At 48.6% G+C, this 16,271-nt stretch overlaps 1 protein-coding gene across 1 annotated transcript; it reads right to left on the bottom strand.

Annotated features, from left to right (window-relative positions):
- Positions 1-8,660: 8,660 nt before the first annotated feature.
- LOC119353839 (pectinesterase QRT1-like) lies at positions 8,661-11,813 on the bottom strand. Its single transcript, XM_037620527.1, has 5 exons — positions 10,982-11,813; positions 10,379-10,568; positions 10,067-10,273; positions 9,165-9,400; positions 8,661-9,049 (listed from the first exon to the last, which is right to left on the bottom strand). The coding sequence occupies exons 1-5, from the start codon at positions 11,293-11,295 to the stop codon at positions 8,902-8,904; spliced, it is 1,095 nt and encodes a 364-aa protein (XP_037476424.1). The 5' UTR covers positions 11,296-11,813; the 3' UTR covers positions 8,661-8,901.
- Between the last annotated feature and the right edge of the window lie 4,458 nt (positions 11,814-16,271).

Below are 16,271 nucleotides of genomic sequence, written 5' to 3'. Positions count from 1 at the left end.
GTTCGGCTGGAACGGTCTTCTTCTTTTTCTTTGCGGCCATCTTGGGTTTGATGCCAGGACGCCCAAGTGCCTTGCGCTTCTCAGCCTCATTGTAGGCTTGCACACATCTGTCAGCCAGAGTCTTCATCCGCTCACGTGAACCCTGAGCTTCTGCACGCTTCTTTAGAAAGTTTTCCTTTAGCTCATGTATCATTGTCTTGAAGTTCTTCACTTCCTGCACGCTGAGCTTGGCCATGTGCTTCTTGAACTGAGCCTTTTCATAGTCAATCTTCTGCTTCAGTTCAACAATGCGCTGGGCAATTGCAAGTTCTGAAGCAATGGCGCCTTGGAAGGCGACACTGAGGCCAATGGGTAGCTGCAGATCTTCAAAGCTGATGTTTGGCGTGTCAAACCACTCGTCAATGAAGCTGTGGATGATGGCGACATCAAAGAGAGGCAGATTATTAAAGATTTCTACTTCTTCTTTGCTCTTGATGAGTTGCTCAAGAGCGTCATCTGCAAGATCTAGCAGCAATGTATTCAGATTCAGCAGTGGAGAGAGATACACAGTTCTGCTTCTTTGAAGACCAACATACAAGTGATCGTCCCAGAAAGTGACAAGTGCCTGATGTAGACTTGCGATCAACTTTGTCACCAGCATAATCAGCATCCGAGAATCCAACCAAATCAAATTCTGAGCCCTTTGGATACCATAATCCTAGAGTTGGGGTGTGAGCCAAATATCGAAGAATTCGCTTCACAGCTAAGTGATGCGACTCCTTTGGTGCCGCTTGAAATCGAGCACACATGCAAACACTAAGCATAATATCTGGCCTAGATGCACATAGATAAAGTAAAGAACCAATCATGGAGCGGTATACCTTTTGATCGAACTCTTTACCATTGTCGTCAGGACCCAGATGATGTTTGGCTGGCATTGGTGTTGTGAAGCTTTTGCAGTCTTGCATACCAAACTTCTTCAGGCAATCTTTGAGATACTTCTCTTGAGATATGAAGATGCCATTGCGTTGTTGTCGTATTTGAAGACCAAGAAAGAACTTCAGCTCCCCCATCATGGACATCTGATATTGCTCTTGCATCATGTATCCAAACTCTTCACTGTACTTCTGATTGGTGCAGCCGAAGATAATGTCATCCACATATATTTGGCACACAAACAGTTCACCATCATATGTCTTCGTGAAAAGAGTGGGATCTAGGGAACCAGGTATGAAGCCTTTGCTCTCCAGGAAGTATTTGAGTGTGTCATACCAGGCCCTAGGGGCTTGTTTGAGGCCATACAGTGCCTTGTTGAGCTTGTATACCATGTCAGGATGTTTTGGATTTTCAAAGCCAGGCGGTTGTGCAACATACACTTCCTCTTCAATCTTGCCATTGAGAAAGGCACTCTTCATATCCATTTGATATAGAAGTATGTTATGATGATTTGCATAGGCCAGCAGTATGCGGATGGCTTCAAGCCTAGCCACAGGAGGAAATGTTTCATCGAAGTCAATGCCTTCCACTTGAGTATATCCTTGAGCAACGAGACGAGCTTTGTTTTTGACAACTTGACCATGCTCATCTTGCTTGTTGCGATATATCCATTTGGTGCCTATTATGTTGTGCTTTCATGGATCAGGATGCTTAACTAGTTCCCATACATTATTCAGCTCAAACTGTTGAAGCTCTTCTTGCATAGCTTGAATCCATTCAGGTTCCATGAAGGCTTCTTCAACTTTCTTGGGTTCTGATATTGAGACGAATGCGAAGTGCCCACAGAAATTTGCTAGCTGAGTTGCCCTTGAACGAGTGAGTGGACCAGGTGCATTGATGCTATCAATTATTCTTTCAATCTGCACTTCATTGGCAACACGAGGATGTACAGGGCAAAGACTTTGCTCTTGCTGTTCATTGTCGTTGTTGGAAGGAATGTCTTCAGGCTGAGCATTGTCTTCATGTTGATTAGGTGCTAAAATGATAAGTTCTTCTTCAGGATGAGCTTCAGAAGGTATAATTTCTCCAGTTCCCATTAGCTTGATTGATTCACTGGATGGAACTTCATCTAGCACACTTGGCAGCTGCTCTCTTTGTGATCCGTTGGTCTCATCGAACCGCACATCCACTATTTCAACCACTTTGTAATGAAAGAGATTGAAGACTCTGTAGGAGTGCGAATCCTTTCCATATCCAAGCATAAAACCCTCATGTGCTTTTGGTGCAAATTTTGAGGTGTGATGTGGGTCCTTGATCCAGCACCTTGCGCCAAATACTCTGAAGTAACTGACATTTGGCTTTTTGCCAGTAAGTAGCTCATAAGATGTCTTGTTCAGTAGCTTGTGAAGATAAACACGATTGATTGTATGACATGCAATATCAATGGCTTCGGGCCATAATTTTCTTGGGGTCTTGTATTCATCTAGCATCGTTCTGGCCATCTCAATTAGTGTTCTGTTCTTGCGTTCGACGACACCATTCTGCTGTGGTGTGTACGGGGCTGAGAATTCATGAGTGATGCCCAAGGTATCAAGATATGTATCAAGGCCAGTGTTCTTGAATTCAGTGCCATTGTCACTTCTGATGTGCTTTATCTTGGCGCCAAAATTGTTCATAGCTCGATTGGCGAAGCGTCTGAAGACATCCTGTACTTCAGTCTTGTAAAGGATTATGTGCACCCAAGTATATCTAGAATAATCATCAACAATAACGAAGCCATAGAGGCAAGTAGTAGTAGTTAGAGTTGAGTAATGAGTGGGACCGAAAAGATCCATGTGAAGCAGTTCGAAGGGTTGAGTAGTAGTCATGATTGTCTTCGAGGGATGTTTGGCCCTCGTCATCTTCCCTGCTTCACAGGCACCGCATAAGTGGTCTTTCTTGAACTTGACGCCCTCGATGCCTATGACATGCTTCTTCTTTGCAAGGGTGTGGAGGTTCCTCATGCCAGCATGTCCAAGCCTCCGATGCCAGAGCCAGCATTCTGAAGCCTTTGCTAGAAGACATACTGCAAGTTGTGGCCCTGCTGAGAAATCTACCACGTACAAATCATCTTTTCGATACCCTTCAAACACTAGAGACTTGTCAGATTCCATTAGTACAAGGCAACGATATTTTCCAAACATTACAATCATGTTCAAATCGCAAAGCATTGAGACAGACATTAAGTTGAAGCCAAGGGATTCAACAAGCATGACTTTATCCATGTGTTGATCCCTTGAGATTGCAACTCTACCTAGACCCAATACCTTACTTTTACCAGCGTCAGCAAATGTGATGTGGCTCTTGTCGGATGGACGTAAGGTTGAGTCCATAAGAAGACTTCTTTTGCCAGTCATGTGATTTGTACACCCACTGTCAATAATCCATTCTGAAGACGCTGGTGTCGTACCCTACAGTGCAGTTAGGGGGATAGGCTTCACCAAGAGCATTGTGAAGCAAAAACATTTGACGAACCAGTGGGTTATGAAAGCTTAGATCCAGGTTAGGACTAATAGGGAGTGTAGCAAGCGATTCAGGTACGAAGTACATAGTAAGACCATTTGGGCATTTGATCTTGCACCCTACAAGATGTTTAAGGTCCCCAGCAATAGCGTCAGAAGATTTTGGTTTTCTGCTGGAGACCTTTCCCTGCAAAAGAGAGTTAAGCCTTCTTAACCACCCACATCTTCAAGGGTGGCTTAGAAGCAATAAGTCTAAGTGCAGCATCTGAGAATTTTGGCTTTGAAGCCTTAGCAAACAATCTTGCAAGTGGACAATAGTACTCATAAGAATAAGCAGAATAGTTCTTGGTCTTATGAACATGGCGGTTTGATGAACCGCTCTCATATTCATATGCCTGAGTATGGTTTCCCTGCAAAATATTTGCGTTAGTGCGACTCAGGTGAGTCCTCTGTTTGTATGAAGCCTTTGGACCGTATGAAGCCTTTGGTCTGAGGTTTGTCTTCTTCAAGTGAGGTGTCATGAAGACATTCACAGGAAGATTTTCCAGACACTTTTTTGGAACCCAGATCTTCTTCATAGGCGGTCCATTCTTGCAGTTAGTACCAATGTACCTGGCAAACACTTCATCATTCTGATTCTTAAACAGTATATAGTTTGCATCAAAGGATTCATCAATGATAATGGGGTTAGCACAAGTGAAGCCAGATAAATTGGATGGATCTGCTGAAGGTTCCTTTGCAGCAACCCATGTGGTTTTGGGGTACTGCTCAGGTTTCCAGTCAGAGCCATCTGCATTTATTTTCCTTACGAACCCAACACCCTCTTTCCTAGGGTTTCGATTCAGAATCTGCTTTTTGAGGACATCACATAGTGTCTGATGCCCTTGAAGACTTTTGTACACCCCTGTTTCAAGCAATGTCTTCAACCTAGCATTCTCATCAGCAATAGCGGTGGTATCCTCAACAGAGGGGTTAGTTACTGCATCAATAGTTAAAGATATTGCAACAGCAGTAGCAGTAGAACATTCAGCAACAGAAGTAGCATTATCACGCTCAATGCATTTAAGACATGGTGGTTCAAATCCTTCCTGAGTGGGACTGATTTGTTTGGTGCGAAGTGACTCGTTTTCCATTTGAAGATCTTCATGAACCGCTCTCAATTTCTCAAGATCTTGCTTCCTTTGAAGATAATCATAGGAAAGCTTTTCATGAGTTATTGAGAGAGTTTCATGACGACTTTCAAGTTCCTGATACTTAACATGAAGATTTTTTATGTCTTTAATTAAGGATTCAGATCGAGTCATTTCAGCACCTAACAGATCATCGCTTCTGTCTAACAGTTTTTGAATGTGTTTCATAGCTTTCTGTTGTTCTGTTGCAATTTTAGCAAGTGTTTTGTAGCTAGGTTTTGAACCACAATCAGAGTCATCGTCACTAGATGTTTGATAGTGAGTAGTGCGCGTGTTTACCTTGGCACCGCGTGCCATGAAGCAGTAGGTAGAAGTGGAGCAGTCCTTGTCATTTGCATCGATGTTGGTGATGAAGTCATTGTCTTCAGTGTTGAAGATGGACTTGGCAACGTATGTTGTAGCCAGACTAGCGACGCCTGAGTCGGATTCCTCTTCAGACTCCACATCCGCCTCTTTAGAAGCAGACTCCTCCTCTGAATCCATTTCCTTGCCAACAAACGCACGTGCCTTGCCAGATGAGCTCTTCTTGTGTGATGAAGACTTTGAGAAAGACTTGGAAGAAGACTTCGGGTATTTCTTCTTCTTCTTCTTGTCGTCAGAGTCATATTCCTTGCTCTTCTTCTTCTTTTTGTTCTCATTGTCCCACTGTGGACACTCAGAGATGAAGTAGCCAAGTTTCTTGCACTTGTGACATGTTTTCTTCTTGTAGTCATGAGCAGGAGCTTCATCATTCCTTGAACTTGATCGGGAAGATTTTCTGAAGCCTTTCTTCTTGGTGAATTTTTGGAACTTCTTGACAAGCATAGCAAGTTCCCTTCCAATGTCTTCAGGGTCATCAGAACTGCTGTCAGATTCTTCTTCAGATGAGGAGACAACTTTTGCCTTCAAGGCACGAGTTCGCCCATAGTTTGGACCGTAGATCTCTCTTTTCTCCGAAAGCTGGAACTCATGTGTGTTGAGCCTCTCAAGTATGTCAGACGGTTCGAGTGTCTTGAAATCAGGACATTCTTGAATCATCAGGGCCAGGATGTCAAACGAACTATCAAGTGATCTCAGCAGCGTCTTGACGATTTCGTGTTTGGTAATCTCAGTGGCGCCGAGGGCTTGAAGCTCATTTGTGATGTCAGTGAGTCGGTCAAATGTGTGCTGGACATTCTCATTGTCATTTCGCTTAAAGCGGTTGAAGAGATTGCGAAGAACACTAATTCTTTGATCTCTCTGGGTTGAGATGCCTTCATTGACCTTGGAGAGCCAGTCCCAGACCAGCTTGGATGTCTTCAAAGCACTCACACGGCCATATTGTCCTTTGGTCAGATGACCACAGATGATATTCTTGGCAGTAGAGTCCAGTTGAACGAATTTCTTGACATCAGCAGCAGTGACACCTTCTCCAGCCTTGGGAACGCCATTCTCGACGACATACCATAGGTCGACGTCAATGGCTTCAAGATGCATACGCATCTTATTCTTCCAGTAGGGATATTCAGTTCCATCGAAGATGGGGCACGTAGCGGAGACTTTAATTATCCCTGCAGTCGACATAGCTAAAACTCCAGGTGGTTAAACCGAATCACACAGAACAAGGGAGCACCTTGCTCTGATACCAATTGAAAGTGCGTTATATCGACTAGAGGGGGGGTGAATAGACGATTTTTATGGAAGTCTTCAAAACGTGAAGTTATGAAAACAAACAGCAGAGATATGCCTATTACTATGCAGCGGAAGGTAGACTACACTAGACAAGCCATGGTCAAGTATCAACAGAGTGAAAGCACAGTGACAAATGGCTGCAGTGTAATAAGGATCAGGTAGGAAGATATTATGAAGCCAAACAGATTATACACTCACGTTGTGAAGACAAAAGATAGAACAAACATGCAATGACTTCACAATGAGTAATCAGTAAGTAAAAGGAAGTGAAGATGAAACCAGTGACTCGTTGAAGACAATGATGTGTTGGACCAGTTTCAGTTGCTGTGACAATTGTACGTCTGGTTGAAGCGGCTAGGTATTTAAACCTTAGGACACACAGTCCCGGACACCCAGTCCTGAACACGCAGCTCAGGACACCAAGTCCTCACCGTATTCTCCTTGAGCTAAGGTCACATAGTCCTCGCCCAATCACTCTGATAAGTCTTCAAGGTAGACTCCCAAACCTTCACAGACTTCGTTCACTGGCAATACACAATGTCTCTTGGATGCTCAGAACGTGACGCCTAACCGTCTGGAGGAAACACAGTCCTCAAGTGTAATAAGTCTTCAGATCACACAGACAAGAAGACTTAAGTGATGCCCAATTCTCTCTGGCTCTAGGTGGTTAGGGCTTTATCCTCGCAAGGAATTCTCTCTCAAAGGCTTCGAGGTGGGTTGCTCTCAAACGACAAAAGCCGTACTCTCAATCTGAGCAGCCAACCATTGATGGTTGTAGGGGGTGGGCTATTTATAGCCACTTGGCAACCCGACCTGATTTGTCCGAAATGACTCTGGGTCACTAAGGAACTGACACGTGTCCCAACGGTCAGATTTCAAACTCACATGGCAACTTTACTTGGGCTACAAGCAAAGCTGACTTGTCCGGCTCTGGACAAGATTTGCTCTCATTGTCTTCACTCGAAGACATAGGTTTTGTTTTTAGACATCACTTCAGTCATTCTGACTGGTTCTCCTGGACCCCACTTAACAGTACGGTGGTTCCTATGACTCAACACATCGGAAAAAGAACTACGTAAGATCTAAGTGTTCGAGCTCCATACGCTTCATATCGTGTCTTCTCTTGTCATAGTCTTCAATGTGAATATCTTCATATACCACCTTTGACTTCAATGTCTTCATACATTTTTAGGGGTCATCTCTGGTAGTAAAACCGAAACAATGAGGGACTTCTACCTGTGTTATCCTGCAATTCTCACAAACACATTAGTCTCTCAACTAGGTTTGTCGTCAATACTCCAAAACCAACTAGGGGTGGCACTAGATGCACTTACAAACTGACTCATAAAACTCCAGCAAAAGCCTGACAACTGAATCACAAAACTTAAGCAAATGACATATCTGTAAAAACAAACATGAGCGTTGAACCCCAGCACACAACCTCATACACACACATTTCAACAACAGGAGCCTACAACATCGAGCATTGTCCCATTGCCTTGTTCAAACACAAATAGGGACATTTGCTGCATGTAAAAAAGGTGCTAGGCAACTATATGAGCAGTTGTTGGGCAAGTTAGCAGATCAACAACGTATGCACGAGAACATCTCCCTCCCTCTCCCTCCACACGCCACGACATCCTACTGAGCATCACCAAGCCTTGAATGCCCCTCGAATCCAATCTCACCAGTACCCAAACCAAACCTAGCGAGTGCTTAATCCTTTCCAAATCAGTTAACCTACGCATAATCTCTTACAAGGGCAAAGGTACTCAGTGGATCTGACAAGCCTACACAAATGGGATCGAGATGAACTGACCTGGGATTCTGCCCTCCGCCCAACAACAAGGCGATTCTGCTCCTTCGCGCGAAAAGCACGACGAAGGCGCGTGCGTCGTTCCTCCTCGGCCGCGTCTCCGGCGCTGCAGCGCCTTCCGCCCCCGACTGCTGTGTGTTGCGGGTGTAGTCGTATGGCCCCGGTCGCCGCACCGACGCGCACCTGCCCGCTTAACCCCTCCCTTCACGCCACACACGCTATCCCTTGCTCACTCCGGCGGAAGACGGCCGTCGAATTGCCGCGACGCCGTCGGCTGCTCTGAATTCGGGGGATTGGAAGAGGAAATGGGATGCGCCCCCTGCGCTCGGGAGCGGTTTTGAAATGGGGAGGAAACGAAAGTGGGGAGGGGAGAAGAACTGCAGGGACCCACGATCGCCTAAGCATCCAACGGGTTTCGACCGCGACGCCACGACCAGGAGACACCTGACGCACGCATCAATAAACGACGGTTTCACCTAGGAAGCGCGCGGCCGCGAGATATCATCGAACGGCGCGCGAGCGCGTGTGCTCTGTAAGACAAACGAGCTAGCGAGCACTTTTTAGGTTTTAGGATCAAAGAAACCTTGGTACGACAAACGGAAAAAATAATTCCTTTTCACAGGGCCAACAAACCTCATGTTGCTACATATGGACGTGTCAGGCCCGTTACACGCCGGTGCTACCACATGTAGGCTAGGAGCTGCTACTACCACCACTAGTAAGTAGTACATTATCTGCAGTGGAGAGAAAGCAATCTGAATGAACTGGAGGACGACGTCGTGCAATCCTCTCCACATGTTTTTCTCTCTTTATTTACACCGTCTGTCTACTACAACCGGAGCCACTGCTCGCCATTGATGTAGTCCCGGCCGAGGAAGGGGCGCACCTCCTCGTAGGTGAGCGCCCGCGCCCACGGCACCCGCTGCCGCGAGCTCGCCCCGGGCCCCTTGCACTTGTACTCCCCGAACATCACCGTCCTGCACGCCCATGAAACAACAAGAAAAAGCTCAGCCACACGCGTCACTCTCCCACGGATTTCCTCCATGATCAGGTGGTTGAGGTCGAGATTGAGGCGAGGGGAGCAGCACGTACTTGGTCCTGGCGCGGTCGCCCCAGTCGCTCCAGCCCTGGGGCACGACGATGCCGCCGAGGTCGCAGAAGGCGTACACCACCCGGGCGTACCTGCCCCACGCCCTGCCCAGGTACAGCATGCCGGAGCCGGTCAGCCGGCACCCCACGAACGAGAACCCCGACTCGTCCGACGCCGAGCTCCGCTGCGACGCCGCGATCGCGCCGTAGCTCGTCGCCACCGCGTGCAGCGCGCAGCCCTGCGAGTTCATGCAAAGTCGTCAGTTCCCGTTCATCGTGTCAAAGAAAAAACGTACTGTAGCAGCATGCATGCCGTGTGACGTCGCGTTCGTTGACACTTTGACTTCCGATATATTTTTCGGGCCAGTGAGACAGTCGTGCATGCCGAGATTGCAAAGAGAATGTGACCACAAAAGGTTCTAGCATAGGTTTGTGCAAGAGCATTGTGGGCATTGTTTGTGCCTAGCTACCGGATTTCCACTAATCTAGCTATCTAAGTGCTAATCAAGCTGTGCGCCACAATACATGCTAGAGAGCCTACACGTCAGACACGTCAAAAGTGAGGAAACCAAGTGTCAAACAAGTGCTTGCTGTAAGAAATGGAATGGAATGTCAGGGATTGGTGCATGCCTGAATTGTGAAATTTGTGATAGCAACCCACAGTGCAACGGCCAAGAATTATTATTCTGGTCCATGGAAGGGAGGACATGCAGATGGCAAGGCGGCAAATTCAGCATCAAAATAGTAGCCTATGGGAGCAAAATATTCTACAGTGGTATTATAAAAGCAGCGTGCACAACTAATTTTTACCTAGCAACATGGCAAATATCGTAGAGAAAATGTGCATGGTTGATACACAAGAACGTATTGAGAGCAATATCAAATCTTGGACAATCTTTCAGTACCTGGTACAGGGACCTGGCGTTCCCGAAAATGAAATCGATGGAGCCCTGGATGTCGCAGTTGTACAAGTAGTGCCTCCCGATGTTGTCGAAGAGCGTGTCCTGGGTCCCCAGTATCCTGCACCTGTACAGCATGGTCTTGTCGCCGGACAGCCGCAGCGCCACCGCCTGCATCCCCACCGCTCCCGGCGGCGCGGCCGGCGCCGAGTTCTGCACCGACCACGTACGACGCATATACACATGTCACATTTCGAAGCAAGAGGCGGCTGATCGCCGGCGATGGTCATGGGCGGAGAGGTAGAGCCGGACGTGCACCTCGAAGGTGATGTGGCTTGCGCAGAAGTAGTCGGCCTCGACGGCGAAGGAGGCGGAGTAGAAGGTGCCGACCTGGTGCCCCGTTGCATCGATGTCCGACGCCCGCGCGTTCCATGTGATCACCGTGCGCCCGGTCCCCATGCCGATCAGCGACACGAACGGCTTCGTGATCGGCACCGTCACCTTCTCCCTGCATCCATCCACCACATCCCATGCCTAGCTTGTTAGTTCAGTCCTTACACAAAAGAATTGTTCAACAAAAAGGACCCATTCTGTATTCATCCGTGCATAATAAAAATATAGTAGTACGATATTTTGCCTAATTAGAAGCAGCACACTCTACAGATTTAGTAGAGCCTGCATTGTGTAGCCTGCAGGCACTAAGATAGAAATGGGAAATTACTAGCTTCGGTAGCTGCTACCGGCAGGCAACGCACACATAGCCAGCTCTAGATGACTAGAAATGGCTGTTGAGAAGCTAGGAAGGGAGGAACACACTGTAACTTAATGGCCCCATTAACTCTTGGAGGCAGTTACTGCGAAGTCGAGATCGATTGAGGGGCAGCGGTGGTGGACTGGACGGGCGGATCGCGATCGCCTCACCTGTACACCCCGGGCCTGACGAGGATCTTGACCCGCCGCGTGTTCCCGGCGGGCACCATGTCGACGGCGCCCTGCACGGTCCGCGAGTGCCCCGTCCCGTCCTGCGACACCACGATCGTGCTCACGCCCACGCCCCCGCGGCGCGCTGCCGCCGACTTGACGTCCACCGGCGCGGCGCGGATGAGCCCCGCCACGGCCGGCATGGTCAGGTCCTCCCACGTGATGAACTCGGCGCCGGCGGCCGTCACGGCCGCCAGCAACAAGCCCAGCACCACGGCGCAGCAGGGCCGCTTGCCCGCCGCGGCGGCGGCCATGGACTCCTAGCTCTACAACGAGTGTGTAGGTCAGATCGTCACGCTGGGATCGGTGAACTGGATGGTGATCGCGCACGCGAGCTAGCACGTGGCTTGGGAGGGAGACGGCCGGACTAGGGAGCTGATCAGCTTGGCAGAGGAGATATAGAGGAGCTCGATCGATCGGTCGGTCGGTCGGAGGGGGGCCGCGTCTAGGCGTTACTGGCACCAGATGACATGATCGGAGTGATGGTGCACGCGATGATTATATGGAGGAGGAGGGAATGGGTTGGGTTGGGTTGGGACGGAATGCAAGAAGACGTTGGAGGCGCGAGGAAGTGGTGACGCCATTAAATATGGGGAGCGCCCGGCCGGCCGGTGCCAGCTCCCCTCTCCGACGCACAAATCGTGTCCACTCCGGTGCGCCGGAGCGAGAAGAAATCGATCGTCGACCAGGGAAGAAACAGGAGCTACCCCTCAAAAAAAGAAAAAAAAAGAAACAGGAGCTGACGTGACACTGTTTGTGTGCACGCTGGTTTCTCTTCACGGAAACGAGAGTGGTTCCGTATGGGAAATCTCGGGTAACCGACGCCTAAAGCGCGCGTGAGGTGTGTGGTGTTTTCGTACACCGCACGAATACCCCGTTAGCTCGCGCCACACACTACAAAAGTCGATACGTACTGGCTAGCAGGCTAGCTAGGGGTGACGATCGAAACGGCGACACACGTTGCACGTTCAGAGAAAACTGGTGTCCAGCCCAGGGAATTCGTAAGGGTTACAAGTTAAAAAAATTTGTTGCGATCATAATTGGTAGTGCATGCCGTAATGGCTGGTGTTTATTTATGTCATTTTTTCAAGATGTGGAACTGGAAAGGTTGGTCATGGCTTGTGCGCGAGGGAGTATGTAGATTTGTTTGGGGAGTTTTTGTGTTTGATTATGATCCCAGCCATGGAAGGATGAATCTGAATGGGGGTAGTTAGTAAGTGGTTAGCACAGAACGGTTGGGTCCAAGCACGATGCACGTTCCCTTTCTTTTTACTGCTGACCTAGTTTTTGTTGCAGTTAACTGCTTTGGCTTTAGATTGTCCAGAAATGTTCCGAAACTGCATGCTGCTTCAGAGTTCAGACGAGAATGATTGAAAACTTATAATAACCTACGAGTCGATATTAGTTTCTCCTGCTAATGCTTTCTTCAAAGAGACTCGAGAAGGCTGCTTGTTAGCAACCTAACAATATCTTCTCTCGATCTAGTACTCTTCTCACGAATTCGTGTAGCAATTTAGGGATTACAATCACAGGATACAAGAATTGGGGAAGGAGGAGGAAGGGGAAGAAGATAGCCGCCGCCGCCGGGTTTCGTGATCCATTGGATGCCGTGCTCGTTGCCTGCTTCCGAGTACTTGTAGGCTGTTGCCGAGTGGTGAGCATAGACGGGCCCGGCCCATGAGCTATCAAAGGGGAAAGCCCAGGTATGAGTATGGGCCAGGGGAGGTCCCTAACATCTCTCCCTTCTTGAAATGCGGCTTGCCCCCAAACCGCTATCACGAAGATTTTGCCAGGATCCCATGGTGCTTGGAGATCCTTAATCATGCCGGAATCCCCATGGTAGTTGTCGCGGTAGCAGCCATGGTCGAGATGGACTTGAACAAGCTCGGAAAGTTGTCGGGCTTGAGGTAGTAGTAGTCGTGGCCGACAGAGACCCGATTGAAGTTGGTGTTGTGGTTGATGACCTTGGAGGGAAATGCGACGGAGAAGTAGCCATCACAGTCGAAGCCGATGTAGTGCCTGTAGCCGAAGCAGCCTTGCGTGAATACGTCGGCAAATGCAATGACACCCCTCCCTTCTTGAAAATGATCCTGATTGTAGCATGTAGAGGATGCCATACAGCTCATGTCCTGTGATCTCTTGCTGAGTATTTCGTCGGCAGGGTAGTTGACCGAAAGAACAACCGGAGCCTTGGTAAGATCAAAGGAGCAATCACAGAATAAAGAGTACCATCCTGGATCTCCCTCACTTGCAGCATGTATGTGTTCATGCTTGCATGCATCTGCATCAAGTTCAGGAAATGACAAATGTTGCTCCCCCAACCAAAAACCAATGGATGTATGAAGAAACCCAGGAGCAGCCGAACTATTACACCCCAGCACTCGCAGTCTATACAGGTTTGGAGATGTGAGAAAGGCCATATTGACATTGCAGCGAGACTGCCAACTCCTCTGACCAAGTATCTTCTCGTTAGTTCCAGCAGCAGAAGGCCATAACTTCACACATTCATTAAAGTAGTGTTGATGACTGGAGTTCCCAGAGGTCTTGACTGCACTTGAATTCCTAAATGCTGCCATTTTTCCAACAAGGAATTTTGTATATGGAAATAAATGCCAGTTAAACAGCAACAACAGCAGTGTCGTACTAGTGCTCATGTATACATGATGTACTCCAAATTCAGAATCTTCCTGTGAGTGCCCTATGCAGCAAGGATAAAATTGTATGCCCTTGTAGTTCACTAGCTCCCAGTGAATTGCTTCTGGCCCAAAACAGCTAAGATAACTTGCATGTGTAGAAAGTTTTCCGAGATACAATGTTTCCTGCACCACCATTTGGCTGCAACATTTTTGACTTAAGTGTTTAAATTCAGATGTTGCCTGATCCAGTATACGCCAAGACTGCCACTGTGTACCATATTGTTCAGAACTGCATTCTAGAGCAAAACAACCACTGAAATTGTACCACCGTTGCCATGTATTGTACACACAAGCTCCAATATGAAATAGTTTCTTTGGATTAGATCTGCTAGTCAAGCCAATGCCACACACTTGGACAGACAAAAACCGATGTGCCCTGAATGTCCAGGTATGAAGGTCATGAACAGAAGCAATCACCGAGAAGTTCCAATGGACAACACTAGAACAGCAGACTTTTGATGGCAAACCGATTGCAAACGGCGGCCATGGAATGGGTCGGGTTTCCATTCCCTCTGCAATAAGAGCTGCCCAATATGATGGCCACGACATCGGCTGTAGCAGCAGCCCCTGGTGCCTTGTACGCGGCGAAACGTCCAAATCATGGCTCAGGAATGGCTGCTTTGAATCGACAGCTGAGAATATCAGAGATAGAGTGGTGAGGAGCTCGTCCTCCATGGCCACAATATGAACGACAAGCCTCCAGGGTAGCATAGGCTTCCTCATCAACTCATGGCTAGAGAAGACTATACAGGACACATGAATAGTAGGAGCAAATGACTGTACAAAAGAGATCACTGACCACCACTCCACAACGCCCCAATTCACCTCACCCAGTGATTGGATTATCTGCTGATTCCGAAGGGGAATTGCTTTTGGCAGCATAGGGGTCCAACCAGCAAGCTTCTCATAGGGACAAGATTTCAGTCGCACACTTGGTAGATACCTCCAGTATTCTCTCAAAAAATTCAAAGTAACCGGCAAACGCTGCACCACATAAGTAACTTGCAACAATAGCCCTTCATAATTCAGAGTCGTGCCTTCAAGAGAACCAGCAAACGACGGCCACGGCACGGGCCTTACATCATTGCCGTCAGCAAAATGCATCTGAAATGATGGCCACGGAGTCGGTCGTATCAGGAGCCCCTCGTGCCTTGTGGGAAACGGGACGTCCCTGTCCTGGTTCAGAAACGACTGCGTTGAATCTACAATTGAGAACGACAGAGGAGATAGACTGGTCAGGAGCTCGTCTTCCATGTCCAGGGGCACCCGCCGGTTAGAACCATCGTTGGTAGCAGGGTGAATGAGGTCGGCGACAAGCACAAGTGTGGTTGCTGGGGGTAGCAACGTCGTCATGACTGGAGGCAAGAATGACATGGCACTGAATTTTTTCGAGCATTCTGTCGAACAGGTCATGAGCGTCGTAGCGATGTAATCAGAAGACACATGATGGAGGATCTCCTCAGCCGGTCCAGTTGACGAGGAAACGTCGAGAAGGACAGCAGGCTCGGTGGAGACTTCTGGAGAGGACGCCACCAGTGGAGGTGCGGGAGTAGTGAACTTGCCGCCGATGTTGATGCTAACAGCCTGAATTGCTGTTGCCACCACCTGGTTCTCCTCCTGAATTTCCACTCCGTTCGTTCGAAGGGTGGCTATGGCGTTGTTGGTGCCGATCGCGGGATTGGGGTCGAATGCGGTGGCGGTGCAGTGGACCTCCTCGGCGATGGTGGGTGGAGCAGCCGTGGTTGCGCGGTCGGTGTGAGACGCGACCAGGGCAGAGGTTGAGGTAGCCGAAGCAGTAGCAGGGGAGGCAACCGGATTGACACGCGAGGTGGCCTCTGCCGGATCGCCCGCGCCCACGCGTGCAGCCGCGAGCTCGGACTTGATACTATCCATCTGTGCCGATAGATGCTTGAGAAACCACAACATCTGCTCATCTGCGGTCATGGCATCCCACTCTGATGGATAGACGAGGGAACGAGGAGCCTTCTCCGGATCGGACATGGTGCTGTCGCCGGTTGAAATTGGGGAATCGAGGGAGGTGGTGGTGGGTGAAATTTACTGGCTCTGAATACCAGATGTTAGCAACCTAACAATATCTTCTCTCGATCTAGTACTCTTCTCACGAATTCGTGTAGCAATTTAGGGATTACAATCACAGGATACAAGAATTGGGGAAGGAGGAGGAAGGGGAAGAAGATAGCCGCCGCCGCCGGGTTTCGTGATCCATTGGATGCCGTGCTCGTTGCCTGCTTCCGAGTACTTGTAGGCTGTTGCCGAGTGGTGAGCATAGACGGGCCCGGCCCATGAGCTATCAAAGGGGAAAGCCCAGGTATGAGTATGGGCCAGGGGAGGTCCCTAACACTGCTACTAGTGGTTTAGGCCAGTGAGCATTTACGCGCCAAGACTGACGGACCTAACATCGTTGAAACTGTTTTAAAACATTGTTAGAGTTTGCAAAGTGGTCAACTTGGCAGGTGTCTGTTGACGATAAAGCAATCCTAGATTGCTCAGGCCTCAGAACATGTCAAGTTCTC

Source organism: Triticum dicoccoides, chromosome 2A, assembly GCF_002162155.2.
Source record: "Triticum dicoccoides isolate Atlit2015 ecotype Zavitan chromosome 2A, WEW_v2.0, whole genome shotgun sequence".
Taxonomy (NCBI): Eukaryota; Viridiplantae; Streptophyta; class Magnoliopsida; order Poales; family Poaceae; genus Triticum; species Triticum dicoccoides.
This window is presented reverse-complemented; position numbering and strand designations above follow the sequence as displayed.

Excerpts from the sequence above, each read along its gene's own strand:
- LOC119353839 (XM_037620527.1), bottom strand. The coding sequence starts at position 11,295 with ATGGCCGCCGCCGCGGCGGGCAAGCGGCCCTGCTGCGCCGTGGTGCTG. Across the intron at positions 10,569-10,981 it reads GTCAGGCCCGGGGTGTACAG|GGAGAAGGTGACGGTGCCGA; the intron begins GTGAGGCGATCG and ends GGATGGATGCAG. Across the intron at positions 9,401-10,066 it reads ACGCCAGGTCCCTGTACCAG|GGCTGCGCGCTGCACGCGGT; the intron begins GTACTGAAAGAT and ends ATGAACTCGCAG.